General features: G+C 44.8%; 1 protein-coding gene across 1 annotated transcript in view; it reads right to left on the minus strand.

Annotated features, from left to right (window-relative positions):
- Positions 1-7,036: 7,036 nt before the first annotated feature.
- The window catches only part of LOC120064791 (fibroblast growth factor receptor substrate 2-like), a 49,243-nt gene continuing 28,758 nt past the window's right edge, over positions 7,037-27,521 (minus strand). The window contains exons 5-6 of the mRNA XM_039015393.1: positions 8,606-8,730; positions 7,037-8,419 (exon numbers count right to left, since the gene is read on the minus strand). Coding sequence (XP_038871321.1) covers positions 7,037-8,419; positions 8,606-8,730 — 1,508 coding nt within the window. The remainder of the gene's footprint in view (positions 8,420-8,605; positions 8,731-27,521) is intronic.

A 27,521-nucleotide genomic window follows, 5' to 3' on the forward strand; every position in this document is an offset into this window, starting at 1 on the left:
GAATTTCAGGTTTTTTGTAAAACAAGATTATTATGAAGTAATATTCCATTGAAATGTACATACTCCAATCTTACTGTGGGCAATTTTAACAGGTACAGGCAGCTATTGATCATTTCCTCCAATGGAATGATTCAGTGTAAAAAAAAATCTGCTTCGGATTAAAATATTATTTTGATGACTATGTTCTTTACAGTTTAATTTTAATGTTGACATTACATTTAGTCACATACATATTTTTCGTACAAGTCACACTCTTCAATGGTTTATATACCATAACTCTCACCAAATGGCATGTATTCACCATTATGGCATTCATCAAAATAGTTTCATTTACGAAATGGCATGCCTGTTAAGTTTTGTATTGGGACAGGAACAGGAGGGGTACAGATAACATCCTGTAATATATGGGTCATCTTCTCTCAGAGTGATGGTATATGACATTTTTTATTCCCCAAATATAATGAGATGTTATGAGTTTCATCTTTCCACATTTCAACAGATGTAGCAAAAATAGCTTAGTTACAGTAGCTCCAATGAAGACAAGAGAAGACCTTCACTGCATCATACCCATATATATTATGTACATACCGAGAGACACATACTTACAAGAAATGCAAATATATACGAAGAAGAAACTCGCATAGCAAATTTTTAAATTGAGAACTTTTGAACACTCACTTTTCTGTTTTCAGCAAGGATAGAAACATTAAGCATAGTTGCCCTTCAGCTATACAGAGTCTCTCTTTGCTTATTACATTCATACCGCAGGTAAAACCAAGACCAGAGGGTGTCTCTCAAGGAGAATCCTATAGAGTTCCTGGTGAGTCTCAGCAAGTTGTGTCCCTGACCTTTGGTCAAAGTCATCGTACTCAAAGACATTTGGCACTCAGTCAATATTAGTGTACATCACAGTCAATTAGTTTGGCCCACCCCAAATTTCTATCAACCAATCAGCACAAATTCCATCACATACATTTTATTATCACCATTAACATACAGGTTCAACAGGTTTCCATTGATCTGGTCTTATTGGACTAGAAGAGTGTTAGCTTAGCATGTGACTGGATGAAAATAACGGACTCCTGTCAATATCATCGTCACCCAACAGTGGATATCACACATGCATTCAATGGTAAATAAATAAACAAACAAAAAAACATTAAGAAAATACAGTACCAAGTCACTGTAACATTTCGTAGATTTTGAGCTACTTTGTTAGTACCTTGGTAACATTATGGCACTAAGTGCATTCTGGACCTAGAGCGACATTTCGAGGGGCTGTGGAAGGAAAATTACTTATTTTCAAATAATCCCCATCATTGTGGCAAGAAACACCACTTGATGGCGATCTGCCTGTCAGGCAGTTGTAATGAAATTACAGAAAAGAGGGCAAAAACCTGTTGTTTGAATTAAATTATGGTAAAACTTTATTTTAAGATACACATATTAGCCACTAAGTTGTAGTTTATATGTGTGTATATCAGAGGAGGCTGGTGGAAGGAGCTATAGAAGGATGGGCTCATTGCAATGGCTGAAATGGAATCAATGGAACAGAGTCAGTCATGTGGTTTCCATGTTTGATACGCTCCATTAATTCCATTCCAGTCATTACAATGAGCCCGTAATCTTTTAGCTCCTCCCAACAGCCTCCTCTGGTGGATATGCTGTACATAGCTCATAAAGGCCTTTATTATGTCTTATTAGCCATATATTGGGCCTTAATTAAGTGTTTTCTTATTCAAACATAAGTCATGTGTTACTGGCCAGTAGTGCTGAGCGATTAGTGCTTTTTGAGGTCGGTTTGGTTTCGGTTTGAGAAAATAATCACGGTTTTTGATTTTTTTAAAACATTAATGTGGGTTGAATGCTGTAAAAACACAGAAAACAACAATTGATGGTAGTGACTGCCTATTACTATCACTTATTAAGCTGTGATCTGTCATTGTCATTGAAAACAAGTCTAAGAAGCAGTAAATCGGTTTTATGTTAACTATTTTTATTCAAATCATTCTTAAGTTTAGTTTTGCGTCTTTTACTTTCAGTTTTGTACTCCAGCTTCAAACAGCTGAAAATACAATATTTTTGGTTATGGGAAATATATTTCACAGCGATTTATACATAAACTGAAATTAGGCAAACTATTAGAATATTAGCAACCAGGAAATGCCAGTGCGATTTCTGCATAGTGCATCTTTAAATAACATATTTTGGTAGAATATATTCCATATTTGTTTTTAGTACGATGACTTTATTATTTCATTATTAAAACCCAAATGATGGTAGTGACTGCCCATTACTATTTACCACTTTTTAATGCACCATCCGTAATCATGAATCAAATATTTCAGTAGTGTATATTTAAGCAATAAGGCCTGAGTGGGTGTGGTATATGGCCAACATACCACGGCTAAGGGCTGTTCTTAGTGCGACGCAACGTGGAGTGCCTTGACACAGCCATTAGCCGTGGTATATTGGCCATATATCACAAACCCCCAAGGTGCCTTATTGCTATTATAAACTGTTACCAACGGAATTAGAGCAGTAAAAATAAGTGTTTTGTCATACCCGTGGTATACCACGGCTGTCAGCCAATCAGCATTCAGGGCTCAAACCACCCAGTTTATAATTTTTTAGGATTTATCATTTAATCCCAAATCGTCATCACATTAGCAGCCAGCCAGCCAGCCATCTATCCATCTATCTCTGTGCTCCCTAAAGATTCATCCTATTTAGGCTAGCAGCCTAACTAGCTGGCTGCTGTCTGACTAAATCACTGTTTCAGTTGTTCTTCAAAGTAGATAAGGCACACTTTTAAGACTGATGAATAACAACTATCAATCGATTAGATTAATTTTCGGTCGGGTAGATACCTAAATAACTGTTCCCTCGTTCGTGACGCGTTCTATGAACTTCTGTCTTTCTTTCCTTCTCATTCTGCCGGTCCCACAGGCTTGAACCAATGTGAACAGGCCGTTGAAGGCGCAATGGATTCTGGTCATTGTAGTTATTTACCCCCTCCCTGCAACGTCCCACAGCTCATACTTGATCTCTGAAGAGAAACCCGACGTTGAGCCAGAGATCAATACGTAATGAAGTCTCCGCACTAACAATGGGAGTCGTTGTCCAAAAGCCCGTAAGGCAGGCGACAAGCTTAAATTTTAAATAAGGCCATATATAGAAAGGAATTGGGCTTATGTTGGACATATTTTGCGACAGTGAAACCTCTCGCTTTGGCATCTTTCTCTGGTAAGAGCAAGAAATATTTACGAAATGGAATTAAAATAATTGAGTCTATGTCGTTAATTAAAAACTGAACATAAACCGAAATGTCGGCTAATCGCTTAGCACTACTGGCCAATCCTTAATCTTTTCTCTCATTTTGAAGGTACATCAATGTGACAACATTGATATAACAAGATACAGTATGACTTTAGCATAGGGTAGGTACACTTCCACATCTTAAGGTACTATTCCTGTGTACCAAATTGATAACAATGACTGACTAATGAATGGGCCTAGATCAACAGTCAAATACAGTACACAGATATCTTGGCCATACGCCTCCTGATACCTAACCTGGCCCTTTAAAAGGCTTCAACATTCAAGAGCCACCCACACACATCTATCAGAACGCTTGGCAACAGTCCCTTATGGCACAGTTAAGTCATGTGTAAAATAAGCGCACATCTGCTGTATATAAGACAATCAAGAAAACAGAAACATGCATTTTTCCACATTCTAATTTAAGCATGTATACAATAAAGTTGTATTATTATCAACTGACAGACAAAGGTCTTAGTTATTACAATGTCGATTCACATAAAAATAGGGATCAAATACAACAGACCTGCAGATCCATCAACAACACACCTCAAACCTCACACACATTGGACTGAATAAACCTCATCTCAATCAATACAACTCTATTAAACCATTATTGCGAAATGTAAACACCCTTTAAAATGTATCATGAAAAGATGTGTACAAATGGATATATCCCTGTCTGAAAAATGTCCACAGAGAGTAGACCTACATATCTCTTTCCATCAGATGAAATACAGTTATGTGGATTACAGTTGCTAGGCCTGTGCTGCACCTTCAGCCACTTTACTTCAGATTAGACAGCCAGATCGTAATGAAAACAAGGTTTGGTAGGATGATTATCACACCAATGAGGAGAAATAAGAAATAGAAATGAGAAATTACAACTTCCTTGAATTAAAAACAAATTTCTTTCCATACCGGTAGCCCATATGCACTGATCTTGAGTGACCTCTTCTTACGGTCTGAACTTCTGTGACAAATAGCTTACATACTGTCTCAATATGTTTATAGCAGCATAAAACCAGTGGAGTTGTGATGACTGGATAGATCCAACCAATCCTTTGTCTCACTCCAATATGGCTGTCGATGTATAACCTAGCCTATGAGGTGAAATGTGTCTTTCTTGCCCAGTTAAGAATCAGCTAGACAGATTCATGAGGAGGAGTACACAGGGTTAACAATTTAAATCCTGTGGCCATATGTATCAAGAGTCACAGAGTAGGAATGCTGCGTTTTAGATCACAATTAATACGATTACATTGACAGGGGAGACCTGATCCTAGATCAGCACTCCTACTCTTGATACATACACTCAGAGGCCAGTTTATTAGGTACACCACCCCGTTCACGAAAATGGTTCGCTCCTACAGACAGTGAGTCACGTGGCTGTGGCTTGCTATATAACGCAGGCAGACAGGCATCCAGTTACTGTTCGATTGAATGTTAGAATTGGGCAAAACGAGTGACCTAAGCAACTTTCAGCGTGATATGATGGAAACGGCCGGTCCTCCTGGGCTTTTCATGCACGACAGTGTCTAAAGTTTACCGAGAATGGTGCGAAAAACTAAAAACATCTATAGTCAGTGGCAGTCCTGTGGGTGAAAACAGCTCGTTGATGAGAGGTTAAAGGAGAATGGCAAGAATCGTGCAAGCTAACAGGCGGGGCCACAAACAGGCAAATAACAGGGCAGTACAACATTGGTGTTCAGAACGGCATCTCGGAACGCACAACTCATCGGCCCTTGTCACGGATGAGCCATTGCAGCAGACGACCACACCGGGTTCCACCCCTATCAGCTAAAAACAAGCAGAAAAAACAAGAAGAATCGTCCCCAGTTATAAATAAATAAATGTACGCCTGATCCCACGAATCCCGGTTCCTTTTGCGTCATGCAAAATCCCTTGATACCAATTGAGCAACGTTTCCATTCCCAGAAGAATTCTGAAGAGTTCTGGAGGCAAAGGGGGGTCAGGCCCGGTACTAGATAGGTGTACCTAATAAACTGGCCCTTGAACTCCAACTTTTGTTTTGTTTTTGACATGTAGGCTAACTCCTTCTTGCCTCTTAGCCCTCAAGTTTTCTTCTACAAATCCTAATGGAACATTGATTTGATTCATAATGTTCATACAGGTAACTAAAGATTTGGCACTTTAATATGTTAATACAGTCTTCTTCAGAATGTAATGTTATTAATTACAGGCATAACAATGGTATTACAATGGTGTCCCAGACAGTGTGCTGATGACTGGTGATACTTTGGTCTCCAAATCACCAACTGACTGGATTATGAAAAACTGGTCGTCACATTTTTTTGCAAAACAATCACAATATAGACATCTCGATGAATGAATAAATAAAATAATATCCTCAGTCAAATGTTCACTGATAGACTTTCCATAAACAGCTAACATTACACATAGTGATATATTCCCCTCAGACCCTCAGTTATCAATCTGATACTTACTAAAATAGTAAACAAGAAGACCTACTTTTTATGTGAGGTTATTTGTATTATCTTCAAGCCATTATCAAATTCTGCTCCGAAAAATTCCAGTTGCTATTGGTCTCTATAATGTTGCAAAAACAACAACATCCATACATAGTTTGGGCCTGTGTGATGACATCACCATCTCTAAGGAGTTTGTCAGAGCACAACCTTACTGTTACTCCAGAGCAGAGGGATTCTGAACTTTGGGGACATCAGTGGCCAGTGTCTGACCCCGAAGGTAAAAAGTGCAAAGGTAAGCATAGTTTAGGAATTAGATATGGATTCCTTATTCAAGTGGAATGATATGTGGTCAGAGGTCAATTCAATCATCTGTGTGTAGGGGGCAGTAGAGGATGCTGAACGTCTATCAACACACTATCATTATATGAAGGAAAACTATTATTTCCATTTGAAATACAATTTCAACGTGAAAGATTTATATTTAATCTTGAGGAGAGAGAAAATTGATACATAAAAAAAGAAATCTGCTGTGAGGTCTTTTTTAGACTCAAAATATAATACTCGATAGGATGTACGATTTTACAATTCCAAAGGATTATGTGCAAACTGTACTGATCTGTACTAATTCCTGAAGGCAGATAGTTATAAATATATATCATCATCTGTCCTTTCTATCAGTCACAGGGCCAAAATAAGTGCTTGTGAGGTGAAGAATGCACATTATTAGAATACAATTGAGGGAATAATAAACTATTTTTCATATCAGGAAATGTTCTGTCAATTTAACAATGTGGACTAGTAAACCTGTACTCGATAGTAGTTCATGTTCGTAAACAGGGATGTAAAATAAATAAAACAACAACACTGAATGATAATGGAATGAGGACCATAAACAATGGCAGCTAAAGGCTTTAACCATAAACCCAGCCAACCACGACCAAGGTTTCTGCTGCTAACTCAGACAGCATCTCACCACAGTCAGAAAGTGACCCATAATAATATTGCAACTTCAAACCAATCTTGCTCCATCAAGTGGAATATGTACGGATAGGTTTCAATTAGTTTTTTAATTAGGTACCTGTATATGATCCAACTGGTCAGGTCAGGACAGAACAGGACAGAAAAGGACAGGTGGATGGCTGGATGAGAGTGAGGGGTCCAGTGTGCTGCTGAGTTACTTATACCAGTCTATCCAACCAAGCCTGTTTCTCTCTCTCTTCTCCCTCCCTTCATTTTTCTCTGTCTCCTCCTCCTCACTGCGTCTACAGAGGCAGGTCTGTGCTGTTGTGGCGAGTCTTTCTCGACGTCCCATCGTCCCGGGGGAGGGCTTTCTGCAAGTTGGACATGGCTGCTGTCTTCTTCAGGTCGATCACAGCGTAGAACTCACTGCGCCGTGGGGCCTGCTGGGGGCCACATTTGAGGGGTGGCAGGCACTGGTGCTGTGGCTGTAGTGGCTGGTGCTGAGACTGGGCTCCTCCTCCACCCCCACCGAGGGCCTGGCATGGCGGCTCTGCATCGAGGTCCACCTGGATATAGTTGAGTTGCCTCGATGGGGTCATATGACCGTGTTCACAGCCCTCTCCCCGACCAAACCCTCCTCCCGGCCGCCTACGGAAATCAAAGCTGAATATTCGTCCGCCACGGTCCGACTGGGGGTGGCAGGCCTGGAGGTGAGGGGGGCAGGCATGTCGCAGCCGGCTGGGCTGGACCTGCTCTGTGTTGACATAGTTCTGCAGGGCGTCACGGTGGATTCCCCCCCTCCCCAGCCCGTCCTGGTGGTACCCGTTGGGCGTCCCAGGACCCTCTGAAAACTCGTACTCGTCAAAGTCCTCTTCCTCTTCCTCGTACTCCTCCTCATCCTGTTCCTCGTCATCGTCGTCCTGCTCCTCGTCTTTATGCAGGGCGCGGTACTCCCACACCGGCGGCAGCGACGGCAGGTTCTCGTAGTTGAGCAGAGCTGTCCGCCGGTGACCTCCGCCCATCCCTACGCCCCGCTCACAGGGGTACCCCTGAGGGGGCAGAGAGGATGGGCCGTGGGGGTGCGGTTGGAGAGGGTGTGGGTGTGATTGTGCGTGACTGTCTCCGGTGGTGCTGCTGCTGCTGCTGGAGCCCACAGACTGGGACACGCTGCTGGGGCTGAGTCTCATCCGGCGCCCCCCTCTCAGGCCGTTGATGTTCTCATAGGTGAGCTGGCTGCCCTGGCAGCCCTCCTGGTGCTCGTGGCCAGGGTGCCGGTGCATCACATGGTGATAGTGAGGGTGGTGGTAGGAGTGGGAGTTGCACAAGTGCAGAGGAGGCTCGTCCCCCTCTGCCTCTGAGCCTGTGGTGCCCTCTACAGGCAGCATGAGATGGGGATTGTGGCCCCCATGCCTCTCCCTCTCTAGCAGGTGGCGCTGTGCAGGGGTGGGTCCCAGCATGAATTTGACCTCCTGAGAGGAGGGCTGGAGGAATACCTGGGGTTCCTTGCGTTGTTCCTCCAGTGGGCAGCAGTGCATGCTGGCCTTCCCACCTCCTTGGCCCCCAACAGGCATGGCTCCTCGGGTTGACTCGTTGAAGGAGGTGGGCCGCACCTCAGGTAGAGAGTGTACACAGTGTCGACTGGAGAGTTCCCCATCCACAGTAACAGTATTCATATAGGTGTGAGCCTGCAGAGATGGGAAGAGAGAAAGAGAGCAAGAAAGAGAAAGATAAAGAGCGAGAGCAAGATTAGGAAGGACTCAGAGAGGATATTACACACATTGCGAGGTGAGGAGTAACCAGCGGTTACTGTGCAGCTCGGTTCGTCACTATAATGTGAAAACTACAATGGAGCGGTGAGGGGTCAATCTTACCTGGTCATCCAGGCCCATGAGGCTGTGGCCATGTGGGTCGTCAGTTAGAGAGGGCTGGGAGGATTCAGCTCTCATGGGATACCCCGGATATCCATTGGGAAAACCCTGGACAGGGAATGATGGAGCTGGAGACAATACAAACTGTGTTGAATGGGAGTCTGGGTAAATGAGGTTAGATGTTTTAATGTCTGCAAATCTAATGGTGTGTGTGTGTGGTGTATTGCAAAGACTGCTTAGTAATGAAACCTTTGCTGCATCTAGCGACTGGAATGAGCTGCAAAAAACACTCAAACTCCACAGTTTTGGGGCCTCCGGAGTGGCCGAAGGCACTAAATCGCAGTGCTAGAGGCGTCACTACAGATCCGGGTTTGATCCGGGCTGTGTCGCAGCTGGCCACAACCGGGAGACCCATGAGCGGCGCACAATTGGCCAAGCGTCTTCCGGGTTAGGGGAGGGCTTGGCCGGCTGGGATATCCTTGTCCCATCGCACTCTGGCTACTCCTTGTGGGGGCCGGGGGCATGCACGCCAACTTCGCCAGCTGTACGGTGTTTCCGCCGACACATTGGTACGGCTGGCTTCTGGGTTAAGCGAGCAGTGTTTCAAGGAGTGCGGTTTGGCGAGGGCGTGTTTCGGAGGACGCATGGCTCTCGACCTTCGCCTCTCCCAAGTCCGTACGGGAGTTGTAGCGATGGGACAAGACTGTAACTACCAATTGGATATCACAAAACATATAAGGGGTAAAAAGAACCCCCCAGAAAAAAAAAGAAATACTGGACAGTTTTATCTCCATCTCTTCATTCGAAGACTCAATCATGGACACTCTTACTGACAGGTATGGCTGATTCGCGTGATGTAGTGCTGTCTCTACCTTCTTGCCTTTATGCTGTTGTCTAAGCCCAATAACGTTTGCACCATGTTTTGTGCTGCTACCATGTGCTGCTGCCATGTTGTGTTGCTGCCATGCTATGTTGTTGTCTTAGGTCTCTCTTCATGTAGTGTTGTGGTGTCTCTTGTGATGATGTGTGTTATGTCCTATATATTTTTTTTAAATCCCAGCCCCGTCCCTGCAGGAGGCCTTTTGGTAGGCCGTCATCGGAAATAAGAATGAGTTTTTAACTGACTTGCCTAGTTAAATAAAGGTTAAACAATTAAAAAAATTCTACCCACAATATTAGAAGCTGTTACCAAGCGAAGCTTGATTTTGGAAGATGCTAACCCACTTAGCTAACTAGCTACTAAATTAGCAAACCAAATGCACAACTGCAAAGCAAAGCATTTAGGACATTTTAGTCAGTTCACTTAATAGTTATTATAAACACTTAGTTGTGAATTCCATACTACAACTACACTGAGAATACCAAAAGGTTAGGAACACCTTGAATGGCACACATACACAATCCATGTCTCAGGGCTTAAGAAATATTTTTTAACCTATCTCCTCACCTTCATCTACACTAATTGAAGTCGATTTAACAAGTGACATCAATAAGGGATCATAGCTTTCACATGGATTCACGTGGTATGTGGAAAGAGCAGGTGTGCTTAATATATTGTACACTCAGTGTAGATCACCTGACGTGTGCTGCACAACAGCATGTGACTCACAAGGCTCCGGTCTCTCATAATTTTGTGCTTGTAAACAAACACCACGTGACTGGGGACTATTGTTAGCTTCATAAGAAAAAATTATGTGACGTGAAATGAAGAACACGATCTTCTTCATCTCCTAACATATTGCACAAGTTAATTGCAGGTATTTACCTAAAAAGTAGCTTCAAATATTATAATTTATTAAAAAACTTAAAATAAATAGTTTCAATGGTATTGATGCTATTGAAAAACCATCCTGTGGCTATTTCCAAATATCCCGGCATACGGTACATGGTATACCGCCCAGGCCTACTCCCTACCCTTCCATTTCCTTTCCACTACCCTCCCTCACTCCCTACCCTCCCACCTGCCTTCCTCCTTACCCTTCCACCTCCCTTCTTCCCTACTCTTCCACCTCCCTCTCTGCCTCCAACAGGTTGGAGCGTTGAAACTGGGTTTGATGAAAGGGTTTACAGTAAGACGTGGTAGGCCTGTAGGCCCGATTGCCGACGGCGATGAGACAACCTACAGGGAGGAGGTCAGAGACTTGACAGTGTGGTGCCATGACAAAAACCTCTCCCTCAACGTCAGGGGAAAACACATCCTCATCCACATCGACGGGGCTGTAGTGGAGCAGATCGAGAGCTTCAAGTTCCTTGGCGTCCGCATCAATAAGGACGTAACATGATTCACACACACAGACACAAAGTCGAGGAAAAGGCATGACACCCCCTCTTCCCCCTCAGGAGGCTGAAAAGATTTGTCATGGGCCCTTGGATCCTCAAAAAGTTATACAGCTGCACCGTCGAGAGCCTCTTGACTGGTATTGCAAATTCACCACCTTTGACCTCCAAGCGCTACAGAGGGCGGAGCGAACAGTATATCACTAGGGCCGACCTCCCTGGCATCCAGGATTTCTATATCAGGCAGTGTTAGAGTAAGGCCCGAAAAATTGCCAAAGACTTCATCAATCTACACACAATACCCCATAATGATAAAGCAAAAACAGGTTTTAAAAATTGTCCTGAGCGCTCTGGAGCAGGTTTTCATCAAGGATCTCTCTGTACGTTGCTCCATTCATCTTTCCCTTGATCCTGACTAGTCTCCCAGTCCCTGCCTCTGAAAAACATCCTCACAGCATGATGCTGGCACCACCATACTTCACCGTAAGGATGGTGCCAGGTTTCCTCCAGACGTGACGCTTGGCATTCAGGCCAAAGAGTTCAATCTTGGTTTCATCAGACCAGAGAATCTTGTTTCTCATGATCTGAGAGTCCTTTACGTGCCTTTTGTCAAACTCCAAGTGGGCTGTCATGTGCCTTTTTACTGAGGAGTGGCTTCCGTCTGGCCACTCTATCATAAAGGCCTGATTGGTGGAGTGCTGCAGAGATGGTTGTCCTTCTGGAAGGTTCTCTCATCTCCAGAGAGGAGCTCTGGAGCTCTGTCAGAGTGACCATCGGGTTCTTGGTCACCTCTGTGACCAAGGCACTTCTCAAACCGATTTCTCAGTTTGGACAGGCGGCAAGCTCTAGGAGTGTTGGTGGTTCCAAACTTCTTCCATTTAAGAATGATGGAGGCCACTGTGTTCTTGGGGACTTACAATGCTGCAGAATTGTTTTGGTACCCTTCCCCAGATCTGTGCCTCGACATCATGTCTCAGAGCTCTACGGACAATTCCATCGACCTCATGGCTTGGGTTTTGCTCTGACATACACTGTCAACTGTGGGACCTTATATAGACAGGTGTGTGCCTTTCCAAATCATGTCCAATCAATTGAATTTACCAAAGGTGGACTCCAGTCAAGTTGTAGAAACAGCTCAAGGATGATCAATGGAAACAGGACGCACCTGAGCTCAATTTCGAGTCTCATACCAAAGGCTGAATACTTACGTAAATAAGGTATTTATGTTATGTTTTTTAAATAAATTTGCACACAAAAAAATTAACCCTGTTTTCGCTTTGTCATTATGAGGTATTGTGTGTAGATTGATGTCGAAAAACATTTATTTAATCAATTTTAGAATAAGGCTGTAACATAGCAAAATGTGGAAAAAGGGAAAGGGTCTGAATAATTTCCGAATGCACTGTACACACACACACACACACACACACACACACACACACACACACACACACACGCACACGCACACGCACACGCACACGCGCACGCGCACACGCATACTGACAGCACAAACCCACATACATACACACATGTATACCGACACAGCATTATTGATCCTTATACAACGGGTGGGTCTAATCCTGAATGCTGATTGGTTAAAACCGTATTCCAGCCGGTGTCTATTTCACAAGTTACCACCAACTAAATCTATGACGCTGAAATGCCTATTTACTCTGTTCCATCTGACTGCGCAATCCACTATCTCATCAACCCTGCCAGAAAATTTATAAACTTGATCTCCACTTTAAAAAGCATCTAGACTGTATCTCCCATTTCTTTTGGACTAACATTTGGTTTTCAACAGCGGAGAATTGTATAAACCTTGCTGTCTGTCTCTCTGACCTTTTCAATATTGAATTACGATCTCCACCGTCCAATATAAAGTGAATGTGTCTGAATGAGACAGACAGCAAATTGAGCTGGTTGTCATAGCCACATACAAAACTTTTTTTATTTGACTGGCTAAATTGATACTTTGTTGTGAAATCAACTGAATTGATGGCTAAGGGCTTGTAAGTAAGCATTTCACCAAGGTCTACACCTGTTGTATTCAGCGCAAGCGACAAATAAAATTAGATTTTGATTTGATTTGAGCTATCTCAGCTGTGGTGGATAACCAGAAGCCATGGATTACAGGCAACATCCGCACTGAGCTAAAGGCTAGAGCTGCCAATTCAAGGAGCGGGACTCTAACCCGGAAGCTTAATAAGAAATCCCGCTATGCCCTCCGGCGAACCATCCAACAGGCAAAGTGTCAATGCAGGACTAAGATCGAATCGTACTACACCGGCTCCGACGCTCGTCGGATGGGGCAGGGCTTGCAAACTATTACAGACTACAAAGGGAAGCACAGCCGAGAGCTGCCCAGTGACACGAGCCCACCAGACGAGCTAAACTACTTATATGCTCGCTTCGAGGCAAATAACACTGAAACATGCATGAGCGCACCAGCTGTTCCAGACGACTGTGTGATCACGCTCTCCACAGCCAATGTGAGTAAGACCTTTAAACAGGTTAACATTCACAAGGCCGTAGGGCCAGACGGATTACCAGGACGTGTACTGCGAGCATGCGCTGACCAACTGGTAAATGTCTTCACTGACATGTTCAACCTCTCCCTGTCCGGGTCTGTAATACCAACAGGTTTTAAGCAGACCACCATAGTCCCTGTTGCCAAGAACACTAAGGTAACCTGCCTAAATGACTACCGACCCGTAGCACTCATGTCTGTAGCCATGAAGTGCTTTGAAAGGCTGGTCATGGCTCACACCAACACCATTATCCCAGAAACCCTAGACCCACTCCAATTTGCACACCGCCCTAACAGATCCACAGATGATGCAATCTCTATTGCACTCCACACTGCCCTTTCCCACCTGGACAAAAGGAACACCTATGTAAGAATACTATTCATTGACTACAGCTCAGAGTTTAACACCATAGTGCCCTCAAAGCTCATTAATAAGCTAAGGACCCTGGGACTAAACACCTCCCTCTGCAACTGGATCCTGGACTTCTTGACGGGCCATCCAAGGTGGTAATGGCCAGGTCAATGAATACGGCTGCACAGTATTGTTTCTTATCGATGGCGGTTAAGATATCGTTTAGGACCTTGAGCGTGGCTGAAGTGCACCCATGACCAGGTCTGAAACTAGATTGCATAGCGGAGAAGGTATGGTGGGATTCGAAATGGTCGGTAATCTGTTTGTTGACTTGGCTTTCGAAAACCTTAGAAAGGCAGGGTAGGATAGATATAGGTCTGTAGCAGTTTGGGTCAAGAGTGTCCCCCCCCTTTGAAGAGGGGGATGATCGCAGCTGCTTTCCAATCTTTGGGAATCTCAGACGACACGAAAGAGAGGTTGAACAGGCTAGTAATATGGGTTGCAACAATTTCGGCAGATCATTTTAGAAAGAAAGGGTCCAGATTGTCTAGCCCGGCTGATTTGTAGGGGTCCAGATTTTGCCGCTCTTTCAGAACATCAGCTGACTGGATTTGGGAGAAGGAGAAATGGGGAAGGCTTGGGCGAGTTGCTGTGGGGGGTGCAGTGCTGTTGACCGGGGTAGGGGTAGCAAGGTGGAAAGCATGGCCAGCCGTAGAAAAATGCTTATTGAAATTCTCAATTATAGTGGATTTATCGGTGGTGAAAGTGTTTCCTATCCTCAGTGCAGTGGGCAGCTGTGAGGAGGTGTTCTTATTCTCCATGGACTTTACAGTCTCCCAGAACTTTTTTGAGTTTGTGTTGCAGGAAGCAAATTTCTGCTTGAAAAAGCTAGCCTTGGCTTTTCTAACTGCCTGTGTATATTGGTTTCTAGCTTCCCTGAAAAGTTGCATATCACGGGGGCTGTTCGATGCTAATGCAGATTGCCATAGGATGTTTATGTGTTGGTTAAGGGCAGTCAGGTCTGGAGAGAACCAAGGGCTATATCTGTTCCTGGTTCTACATTTCTTGAATGGGGCATGCTTAAGATGGTGAGGAAGGAATTTAAAAAAATAACCAGGCATCCTCTACTGACGGGATGAGATCAATATCCTTCCAGGATACCCCGGCCAGGTCGATTAGAAAGGCCTGCTCGCTGAAGTGTTTCAGGGAGCGTTTGACAGTGATGAGTGGAGGTCGTTTGACCGCTGACCCATTACGGATGCAGGCAATGAGGCAGTGATCGCTGAGATCTTGGTTGAAAACAGCAGAGGTGTATTTAGAGGGCAAGTTGGTTAGGATGATATCTATGAGGGTGCCCGTGTTTACGGCTTTGGGGTGGTACCTGGTAGGTTCATTGATAATTTGTGTGAGATTGAGGGCATCAAGCTTAGATTGTAGGATGGCTGGGGTGTTAAGCATGTTCCAGTTTAGGTCGCCTAGCAGCACGAGCTCTGAAGATAGATGGGGGGCAATCAGTTCACATATGGTGTCCAGAGCACAGCTGGGGGCAGAGCGTGGTCTATAGCAGGCGGCAACGGTGAGAGACTTGTTTTTAGAGGTGATTTTTAAAAGTAGAAGTTCAAATTGTTTGGGTACAGACCTGGATAGTAGGACAGAACTCTGCAGGCTATCTTTGCAGTAGATTGCAACACCGCCCCCTTTGGCCGTTCTATCTTGTCTGAAAATGTTGTAGTTAGGGATGGAGATTTCAAAGTTTTTGGTGGTCTTCCTAAGCCAGGATTCAGACACGGCTAGGACATCCGGGTTGGCAGAGTGTGCTAAAGCAGTGAATAAAACAAACTTAGGGAGGAGGCTTCTAATGTTAACATGCATGAAACCAAGGCTATTACGGTTACAGGAGTCATCAAAAGAGAGCGCCTGGGGAATAGGAGTGGAGCTAGGCACTGCAGGGCCTGGATTCACCTCTACATCACCAGAGGAACAGAGGAGGAGTAGGATAAGGGTTTGGCTAAAAACTATGAGAATTGGTCGTCTAAAACGTCCGGAACAGAGAGTAAAAGGAGGTTTCTGGGGGCGATAAAATAGCTTCAAGGTATAATGTACAGACAAAGGTATGGTAGGATGTGAATACAGTGGAGGTAAACCTAGGTATTGAGTGATGATGAGAGAGATATTGTCTCTAGAAACATCATTGAAACCAGGTGATGTCATCGCATGTGTGGGTGGTGGAACTGAAAGGTTGGATAAGGTATTATAATGAGCAGGGCTAGAGGCTCTACAGTGAAATAAGCCAATAAACACTAACCAGAACAGCAATGGACAAGGCATATTGACATTAAGGAGAGGCATGCTTAGTCGAGTGATCATAAGTGTCCAGTGAGTAGTGAGGTTGGTTGGGGTAACGGCGATTCAGACAGCTAGCCGGGCCATCGGTAGCAAGCTAGCAGAGGATGGAGGTCAGTTTTTAGCCACCTCGTGCGTTTCCGTCGGTAGATTAGTGGGGTTCCGTGTGGTAGAGGGGATCAATCCAATTGGCAAAATAGATATAGTTATAGTGACCCAAGAAAAATTGTCTGATAGACCTATTCAGATAGCAGCCGATAAGACAACTAACGATTAGCGGGCCGCAGATGGGCGTTCAGGTAACGTCGCGATGGAGGGGCCAGTTGAATAACTCCCTCGGGCAGATAACGTCGGTAGTCTAGTCGTGAAGGCCCGGTGGGGCTCCGCATCGGCAGTAAAACGTGTCCGGATACTCTTCAGCTGGCTAGCTCCGGAATAATTGTTGTTTGCTCCGGGATCGATGTAAGCCAATAGTCACACGGATAGCAGCTAGCTAGCTGCGAGATCCAGGTGTAAATGTCATGAGCTTGCGGTTGAAATCCGGGGATATGGAGAGAAAATAAGTCCGGTATGCTCTGGTCTGAGTCGCGTTGTACAAAACTGGCGATAGCTTTTCGAGCTAAAGGATAGCTGATGACCACAAACCGTGGTTAGCTGAATACTAACGTTAGCCAGTAAACTGGTTAGCTTCTGGCTAGCTTCTAGTAGGCTCATGGGTAGTTTCTGGTTAGCTTCTGGCTAGCTTCTGGTTAGCTTCTGGCTAGCTTCTGGTTAGCTTCTGGCTAGCTTCTATTGTGGATTTCAGATTTGAGGTAAATAATACTTCTTTTTTTTAATTGGTAAGGCGGCTTGCAGGAGAGTGTTTTGAAGTTGAGTTTTTGGAAAAGAAAATATATAAAAGATATGCGAAGAAAGATGTAAATATATATATACACGGGACACAACAAGACGAGGACAAAGGACGTCCGACTGCTATGCCAACTTGGTAAGAATGGTCCAAGCATGGTCCAAGCACACAAAGACAGTCGTGAAGAGGGCACGACAAAACCTATTCCTCCTCAGGAGACTCAAAAGATTTGGCATGGGTCCTCAGATCTTCAAAAAGTTATACAGCTGCACCATCAAGAGCATCCTGACTGGTTGCATCAGTGCCTGGTATGGCAACTGCTCAGCCTATGACCGCAAGGCACTACAGAGGGTAGTGTGTGCGGCCCAGTACATCACTGGGGCCAAGCTTCCTGCCACCCAGGACCTCTATACCAGGCGGAGTCAGAGGAAGGCCCTAAAAATTGTCAAAGACTCCAGCCACCCTAGTCATAGACTGTACTCTCTGCTACCACACGGCAAGCGGTACCGGAGCGTCCAAGTCTAGGTCCAAGAGGCTTCTTAACAGCTTCTACCCCCAAGTCATAAGACTCCTGAACATCTAATCAAATGGCTACCCAGACTATTTGCATTGCCCACCCCACCCCCTCTTTTACACCGCTGCTACTCTCTGTTATTATCTATGCATAGTCACTTTAATAACTCTACCTACATGTACATATTACCTCAATTACCTTGACTAACCGGTGCCCCCGCACATTGACTACCCTGTATACATTCTCGCTATTGTTATTTTACTTAGGGAGGAGGCTTCTAATGTTAACATGCATGAAACCAAGGCTATTACGGTTACAGGAGTCATCAAAAGAGAGCGCCTGGGGAATAGGAGTGGAGCTAGGCACTGCAGGGCCTGGATTCACCTCTACATCACCAGAGGAACAGAGGAGGAGTAGGATAAGGGTTTGGCTAAAAACTATGAGAATTGGTCGTCTAAAACGTCCGGAACAGAGAGTAAAAGGAGGTTTCTGGGGGCGATAAAATAGCTTCAAGGTATAATGTACAGACAAAGGTATGGTAGGATGTGAATACAGTGGAGGTAAACCTAGGTATTGAGTGATGATGAGAGAGATATTGTCTCTAGAAACATCATTGAAACCAGGTGATGTCATCGCATGTGTGGGTGGTGGAACTGAAAGGTTGGATAAGGTATTATAATGAGCAGGGCTAGAGGCTCTACAGTGAAATAAGCCAATAAACACTAACCAGAACAGCAATGGACAAGGCATATTGACATTAAGGAGAGGCATGCTTAGTCGAGTGATCATAAGTGTCCAGTGAGTAGTGAGGTTGGTTGGGGTAACGGCGATTCAGACAGCTAGCCGGGCCATCGGTAGCAAGCTAGCAGAGGATGGAGGTCAGTTTTTAGCCACCTCGTGCGTTTCCGTCGGTAGATTAGTGGGGTTCCGTGTGGTAGAGGGGATCAATCCAATTGGCAAAATAGATATAGTTATAGTGACCCAAGAAAAATTGTCTGATAGACCTATTCAGATAGCAGCCGATAAGACAACTAACGATTAGCGGGCCGCAGATGGGCGTTCAGGTAACGTCGCGATGGAGGGGCCAGTTGAATAACTCCCTCGGGCAGATAACGTCGGTAGTCTAGTCGTGAAGGCCCGGTGGGGCTCCGCATCGGCAGTAAAACGTGTCCGGATACTCTTCAGCTGGCTAGCTCCGGAATAATTGTTGTTTGCTCCGGGATCGATGTAAGCCAATAGTCACACGGATAGCAGCTAGCTAGCTGCGAGATCCAGGTGTAAATGTCATGAGCTTGCGGTTGAAATCCGGGGATATGGAGAGAAAATAAGTCCGGTATGCTCTGGTCTGAGTCGCGTTGTACAAAACTGGCGATAGCTTTTCGAGCTAAAGGATAGCTGATGACCACAAACCGTGGTTAGCTGAATACTAACGTTAGCCAGTAAACTGGTTAGCTTCTGGCTAGCTTCTAGTAGGCTCATGGGTAGTTTCTGGTTAGCTTCTGGCTAGCTTCTGGTTAGCTTCTGGCTAGCTTCTGGTTAGCTTCTGGCTAGCTTCTATTGTGGATTTCAGATTTGAGGTAAATAATACTTCTTTTTTTTAATTGGTAAGGCGGCTTGCAGGAGAGTGTTTTGAAGTTGAGTTTTTGGAAAAGAAAATATATAAAAGATATGCGAAGAAAGATGTAAATATATATATACACGGGACACAACAAGACGAGGACAAAGGACGTCCGACTGCTATGCCAACTTGGTAAGAATGGTCCAAGCATGGTCCAAGCACACAAAGACAGTCGTGAAGAGGGCACGACAAAACCTATTCCTCCTCAGGAGACTCAAAAGATTTGGCATGGGTCCTCAGATCTTCAAAAAGTTATACAGCTGCACCATCAAGAGCATCCTGACTGGTTGCATCAGTGCCTGGTATGGCAACTGCTCAGCCTATGACCGCAAGGCACTACAGAGGGTAGTGTGTGCGGCCCAGTACATCACTGGGGCCAAGCTTCCTGCCACCCAGGACCTCTATACCAGGCGGAGTCAGAGGAAGGCCCTAAAAATTGTCAAAGACTCCAGCCACCCTAGTCATAGACTGTACTCTCTGCTACCACACGGCAAGCGGTACCGGAGCGTCCAAGTCTAGGTCCAAGAGGCTTCTTAACAGCTTCTACCCCCAAGTCATAAGACTCCTGAACATCTAATCAAATGGCTACCCAGACTATTTGCATTGCCCACCCCACCCCCTCTTTTACACCGCTGCTACTCTCTGTTATTATCTATGCATAGTCACTTTAATAACTCTACCTACATGTACATATTACCTCAATTACCTTGACTAACCGGTGCCCCCGCACATTGACTACCCTGTATACATTCTCGCTATTGTTATTTTACTGCTGCTCTTTAACTACTAGTTACTTTTATTTCTTATTCATATTTTTTAAACTGCATTGTTGGTTAGGGGGTTGTAAGTAAGCATTTGTAAGGTCTACACCTGTTGTATTCGGTGCATGTGACTAATAAAATTTGATTTGATTTTTAACAAAGTGAATATATGGTTTCATTTATTAAAATCAGCTCAAATGAATGTCATGAATTGTCTTTCTTTTGTCTGAACATTGTTCTGACAAGAGAGCACATTTTCTCTGCCAGGCAAAACCGTGCATCATTAGCTCATTGTTATGGATTTATCCAAATAAATCCAACTAGAAAACAGCTACTTCGCTGTTATTCTGGCTGCACTTTTTGACGTGACTGTAAGTTAGCCGTAGTTGGCTAGCTAGCAAGCAAGAGATAAGAACGTTGCCAGCCAGTATTTCAATGGAACATCTAGAACGAGCGACTGGGTCGCGTCCATAGACTCAGAACAAAAAGACTGAACGACTGGGTCGCGTCGATAGATACAGAACAAAAAGACTGAACGACTGGGTCGCGTCTCTAGCAACCCTAGATTTGTGATGGGACTAAATCTTGTGGAAGGATGAAACAGTATGAATAAATTCATCAAAACAACAATTTTAATGAATATGTTGGTAAACCGTTGTATAAAAGTGATAATGCCCTCGAAGCCAATGTTTGGAAAGGGAAAGAGGGATACCTAGTCAGTTGAACAACTGAATGCATTCAACTTCAATGTGTCTTCCGCATTTAACCCAACCCCCTCTGAATCAGAGGATATATTGGCATGGTTTGCCGGCCCTCGACAAACACCTGTGCCAATATCCTCCAAACAGCGGCTTCTCTGGCATTATGACTTAATTATGCCTACACCCTTAAAAAATGACCCACGGGCTTAGTAAATATTGCAAAAGAAAATCAATGATTTTTACTTAAAATAATAGGTTTTACTTACATTTTAGAATATAATACGAATATTTCTAAGTAACAACCAACAACTACTTAATATTTTTGATATTCAAAGTATCATTATTATGTTGGACTGACAAGCTAAATCTAGTTCCGAATGTCAATTGTGCTTGGAACATTTCAACTGACTTTGTCTTGATCTTTCTCCTCTGGAATGGCCATGCGGCAGGAAAGGACCAAATTATAACTTGGAATGTAGTTTGGATCTCTCGACACATACTTTCGACTAAATTTCGAAAATATTTGTGGAAAAGATAAGGTAGAGTTAGATAATATTCTTCAAGTACGAAAAGCATTTAGCTAGCTATATTGCCAGAGCATATTATATTTGCACATTGATAAGCTAGCTAGTTAACGGCCGTGATGTCTGTATAGTTAGCTAGTGGTGGGCATGCTACTAGCTAGTAAGTTAGCAGTCATTTTTGTGTAAGATTATATTAACCGAAATAGCTATGTAACATATTACCTACCTAGCTTTACAAAAAATGCATCATCAGCAAACATGACAGTGGAACTGAACTAGAGTTCGACCGATTAATCGGAATGGCCGATTAATTAGGTTAATACCGATTAATCGGTATTTTTGGGCGCCGATTTGCCGATATTTTTTTTTATACCTTTATTTAACTAGGCAAGTCAGTTAAGAACACATTCTTATTTTCAATGACGGCCTAGGAACGGTGGGTTAACTGCCTTGTTCAGGGGCAGAACGACCGATTTTCACCTTGTCAGCTCGGGGGATCCAATCTTGCAACCTTACAGTTAACTAGTCCAACGCAATAACGACCTGCCTCTCTCTCGTTGCACTCCACAAGGAGACTGCCTGTTACGCGAATGCAGTAAGCCAAGGTAAGTTGCTAGCTAGCATTAAACTTATCTTATAAAAAACAATCAATTGTAACCACTAGTTAACTACACATGGTTGATGATATTACTAGATATTATCTAGCGTGTCCTGCGTTGCATATAATCTGACTGAGCATACAAGCATACAAGTATCTAAGTATCTGACTGAGCGGTGGTAGGCCGAAGCAGGCGCGTAAACATTAATTCAAACAGCACTTTCGTGCGTTTTGCCAGCAGCTCTTCATTGTGCGTCAAGCATTGCGCTGTTTATGACTTCAAGCCTATCAACTCCCGAGATAAGGCTGATGTAACCGAAGTGAAATGGCTAGCTAGTTAGCGCACGCTAATAGCGTTTCAAACATCACTCGCTCTGAGCCTTCTAGTAGTTGTTCCCCTTGCTCTGCATGGGTAACGCTGCTTCGATGGTGGGTGTTGTCGTTGTGTTGCTGGTTCGAGCCCAGGGAGAAGCAAGGAGAGGGACGGAAGCTATACTGTTACACTTGCAATACTATAGTGCCTATAAGAAACATCTAATAGTCAAAGGTTAATGAAATACAAATTGTATAGAGGGAAATAATCCTATAATTCCTATAATAACTACAACCTAAAACTTCTTAACTGGGAATATTGAAGACTCATGTTAAAAGGAACCACCAGCTTTCATATGTTCTCATGTTCTGAGCAAGGAACTGAAACGTTAGCTTTCTTACATAGCACATATTGCACTTTTACTTTCTTCTCCAACAATTTGTTTTTGCATTATTTAAACCAAATTGAACATGTTTCATTATTTACTTGAGGCTAAAATGATTTTATTGATGTATTATATTAAGTTAAAATAAGTGTTCATTCAGTATTGTTGTAATTGTTATTATTACAAATAAATAAATATCGGCCGATTAATCGGTATCGGCTTTTTTGGTCCTCCAATAATCGGTATCGGTATCGGCGTTGAAAAATCATAATCGGTCGACCTCTAAACTGAACACATGGTGCCCCTGCAATTTAAGGTTTGCATGCTAGGCAAGCTAGCCAGACAGAGACAGGAACGAACAATACGTAGCTAGCTATCTAGCTACACCTACTCTATCTAGCTACACCTAGCTATCTAGCTACACCTAGCTATCTAGCTACACCTAGCTATCAGCTACACCTGTCCTTGCAGAAACCTTGTTGTTCACGTATTCACAACATGTTCAAGGCAGCACTGCAAACGTTGACCTTGTGCAGTAGTTATCTAGTCTAATCTAACAGCCAAACTAGCTAAATTAAATAACTGGGCTGGCTAGTAAGATAGATAACAAGCAGCTCTTCCAAGTCAGCTAGGATTGCGATGATTCTGCTAGCTTTCTAAAGCTGAAGTCAAGTTTGATTTTCCTGACATTGTCATAGATTTGAATACAACTCCTCTTCTTTAGGTAATGTTATAGGTATTCAGACGTTCCTGAGTACTGGACAGACCATATTTTCCAGAATACATTGACAAGGTATGTAAATATATTCAAATGTTTGTGTTTTGATTGTAGCTCACATGAGGGCTTGTAGGGCCCTATGATTTCCGCAAAGCGGAAAACTCAGACGGAGCCCAGAAATTTAAACAGAATACACGCCACCCCTCTGTCACACCCTGGCCTCTGTTATATTGATTTTCTTTATTAGTTTAGTTAGGTCAGGGTGTGACATGGGATGTTTGTGTGTTTTTTCTAGTTTAGGGTGTGTGTATTGTTTAGGGGGTTGTGTATGGGGTTGTGTTCAGTAGAGAGGTCTAGGAAAGTCTATGGTTGCCTGGTTTGGTTCTCAATCAGAGACAGCTGTTTATTGTTGTCTCTGATTGGGAGCCATATTTAAGGCAGCCATAGACTTTAGGTGATTGTGGGAAATTGTCTATGTTCTATGTTGCATGTGTGCACTTAGTTCGGTTTAGCTTCACGATCGTTTGTTTTGTTCGTTTATAAGTGTTTGTTTTTTCCTTCATTAAAAGAAGATGTCTTTTTTCCACGCTGCGCCTTGGTCCACTCATTCGTCTCATAACGATCGTGACAGAATTTCCCACCAACCCAGGACCAAGCAGCGTGTGAAACAGCAACAGGACCCACCTACACAGGATTTATGGAAATGGGAGCAGGATCTGGGCTACACTACGTGGGAGGAGATCGACAGGTGGGCGATCGACCCAGGGCGAATGCCGGAGCCCGCCTGGGATTCTCTGGCGCAGTGCGAGGAGGGATACCGGCGAATGGAGGCAGCACGACAACGCGGTAGGAAGCCTGTGAGTCAGCCCAAAAAATTTCTTGTGGGGGGGGCTAAAAGGGAGTGTGGCGAAGTCAGGTAGGAGACCTGCGCCTACTCCCTGTACTTACCGTGGAGAGCGAGAGTACGGGCAGACACCGTGTTACGCAGTAGAGCGCATGGTGTCTCCTGTACGTGTGCATAGCCCGGTGCGGTACATACCAGCTCCTCGTATCGGCCGGGCTAGATTGAGTATTGAGCCAGGTGCCATGAAGCCGGCTCAACGCGTCTGGTCTCCAGTGCGTCTCCTCGGGCCGGCTTACATGGCACCAGCCTTACGCATGGTGTCCCCGGTTCGCCTGCATAGCCCGGTGCGGGTTATTCCACCTCCCCGTACTGGTCGGGCGATGGGGAGCATACAACCAGGTAAGGTTGGGCAGGCTCGGTGCTCAAGGGAGCCAGTACGCCTGCACGGTCCGGTATTTCCGGCGCCACCTCCCCGCCCCAGCCCAGTACCACCAGTGCCAACACCACGCACCAGGCTTCCAGTGTGTCTCCAGAGCCCTGTTCCTCCTCCACGCACTCGCCCTATGGTGCGTGTCTCCAGCCCGGTACCACCAGTTCCGGCACCACGCACCAAGCCTCCTGTGCGTCTCCAGAGTCCTGTGCGTCCTGTTGCTGCTCCCCGCACTAGCCTTGAGGTGCGTGTCCCCAGCCCGGTACCACCAGTTCCGGCACCACGCACTAGGCCTAATGTGCGTCTCCAGGGTCCAGTATGCCCTGTTCCTTCTCCCCGCACTAGCCTTGAGGTGCGTGTCTCCAGTCCGGTACCACCAGTTCCGGCACCACGCACCAGGCCTACTGTGCGCCTCAGCAGGTCAGAGTCGGCCGTCTGCCCAACGCCGCCTGCACTGCTCGTCTGCCCAGCGCCATCTGAGCCATCCGTCTGCCCAGCGCCATCTGAGCCATCCGTCTGCCCAGCGCCATCTGAGCCATCCGTCTGCCCAGCGCCATCTGAGCCATCCGTCTGCCCAGCGCCATCTGAGCCATCCGTCTGCCCAGCGCCATCTGAGCCATCCGTCTGCCCAGCACCATTAGAGCCGTCCGTCTGTCCCGAGCCGTCAGTGCCGTTCGTCAGCCAGGAGCCGCTAGAGCCGCCAGTCAGCCAGGATCTGCCAGAGCCGCCAGTCAGCCAGGATCTGCCAGAGCCGCCAGTCAGCCAGGATCTGCCAGAGCCGCCAGTCAGCCAGGATCTGCCAGAGCCGCCAGTCAGCCAGGATCTGCCAGAGCCGCCAGTCAGCCAGGATCTGCCAGAGCCGCCAGCCAGCCAGGATCTGCCAGAGCCGCCAGTCAGCCAGGATCTTCCAGAGCCGCCAACCAGCCAGGATCTTCCAGAGCCGCCAGCCAGCCATGAGCAGCCAGAGTCGCCAGCCAGCCATGAGCAGCCAGAGTCGCCAGCCAGCCATGAGCAGCCAGAGTCGCCAGCCAGCCATGAGCAGCCAGAGTCGCCAGCCAGCCATGAGCAGCCAGAGTCGCCAGCCAGCCATGAGCAGCCAGAGTCGCCAGCCAGCCATGAGCAGCCAGAGTCGCCAGCCAGCCATGAGCAGCCAGAGTCGCCAGCCAGCCATGAGCAGCCAGAGCCGCCAGCCAGCCAGGATCCGCCAGAGCCGCCAGCCAGCCAGGATCCGCCAGAGCGGGTAGTGACTATGGTGGAGGGGGGTCCACGTCCCGCACCCGAGCCGCCGCCATAGGAAGGCCCACCCGGACCCTCCCCTTCTGTGTCAGGTTTTGCGGCCGGAGTCCGCACCTTTGGGGGGGGGTACTGTCACACCCTGGCCTCTGTTATATTGATTTTCTTTATTAGTTTAGTTAGGTCAGGGTGTGACATGGGATGTTTGTGTGTTTTTTCTAGTTTAGGGTGTGTGTATTGTTTAGGGGGTTGTGTATGGGGTTGTGTTCAGTAGAGAGGTCTAGGAAAGTCTATGGTTGCCTGGTTTGGTTCTAAATCAGAGACAGCTGTTTATTGTTGTCTCTGATTGGGAGCCATATTTAAGGCAGCCATAGACTTTAGGTGATTGTGGGAAATTGTCTATGTTCTATGTTGCATGTGTGCACTTAGTTCGGTTTAGCTTCACGATCGTTTGTTTTGTTCGTTTATAAGTGTTTGTTTTTTCCTTCATTAAAAGAAGATGTCTTTTTTCCACGCTGCGCCTTGGTCCACTCATTCGTCTCATAACGATCGTGACACCCTCGGACAGGATACGCAGGATATTTTTATTACAGTAACCCAACATTAGTGTGAATAATAGGTATTAGATATATACTGTATTTTTTAAATCAACCAAATGGATTGAAAAAGTTAGGCAACAAAAAGACAACGGAATTTCAGAAAATAAAACAGCAAAAGTATTTTATAGGGCCCTATTAGTGTTTTACACAATGCGTTGTCACCCAGGCAGGTATTGACAATGTGTGTCTTCCTTATTTTAGAATGATATAGCATATGGGAAGTGTTAGTAATGTTTTAAGCTTATATATACACACAAAAATAATTGACTTCACCTTAACTTCTCTAGGGTATGTGGGACGGTAGCGTCCCACCTCCTCAACAGCCAGTGAAACTGCAGGGCGCCAAATTTAAAACAACAGAAATCCCATAATTTCAATTCCTCAAACATACAAGTATTTTACAACATTTTAAAGATACACTTGTTGTAAATCCAGCCAAAGTGTCCGATTTCAAAAAGGTTTTACCACGAAAGCACACCAAACGATTATGTTAGGTATGAGCCAAGTCACAGAAAAAGACAGCCATTTTTCCAGTCAAAGAGAGGAATAACAAAAAGCAGAAATAGAGATAAAGTTAATCACTAACCTTTGATGATCTTCATCAGATGACACTCATAGGACTTCATGTTACACAATACATGTATGTTTTGTTCGGTAAAGTTCATATTTATATCCAAAAATCTGAGTTTAGGTGGGACGCTACTGTCTCACTTGGCAAAAAGCCTGAGAAAATGCAGAGCGCCAAATTCAAATGAATTACTATAAGAATTACTATAAAAATCAAACGTTCATTAAATCACACATGAAAGATACCAAATTAAAGCTACACTGGTTGTGAATCCAGCCAACATGTCAGAATTCAAATAGGCTTTTCGGGGAAAGCAAACGATGCTATTATCTGAGGATAGCACCATTGTAAACAAAGACAGAGAAGCATATTTCAACCCTGCAGGCGCGACACAAAACGCAGAAATAAAAATATAATTCATGCCTTACCTTTGACGAGCTTCTGTTGTTGGCACTCCAATATGTCCCATAAACATCACAAATGGTCCTTTTGTTCGATTAATTCCGTCGATATATATCCAAAATGTCCATTTATTTGGCGCGTTTGATCCAGAAAAACACAGGTTCCAACTTGCTCAAACGTGACTACAAAATATCTCAAAGGTTACCTGTAAACTTTTCCAAAAGTTAATAATCAATAGAATTGAAGACGGGATGATCTGTGTTCAATACAGGATTAAAACCAACTATAGCTCGCTTTCTGGTCACGCGCTTCTATCTAACAGGACACCTCGAGTGACTCTCGTTCAAGATGGCCGTACATCT

This window comes from Salvelinus namaycush, chromosome 20, assembly GCF_016432855.1.
Source record: "Salvelinus namaycush isolate Seneca chromosome 20, SaNama_1.0, whole genome shotgun sequence".
Classification (NCBI taxonomy): Eukaryota; Metazoa; Chordata; class Actinopteri; order Salmoniformes; family Salmonidae; genus Salvelinus; species Salvelinus namaycush.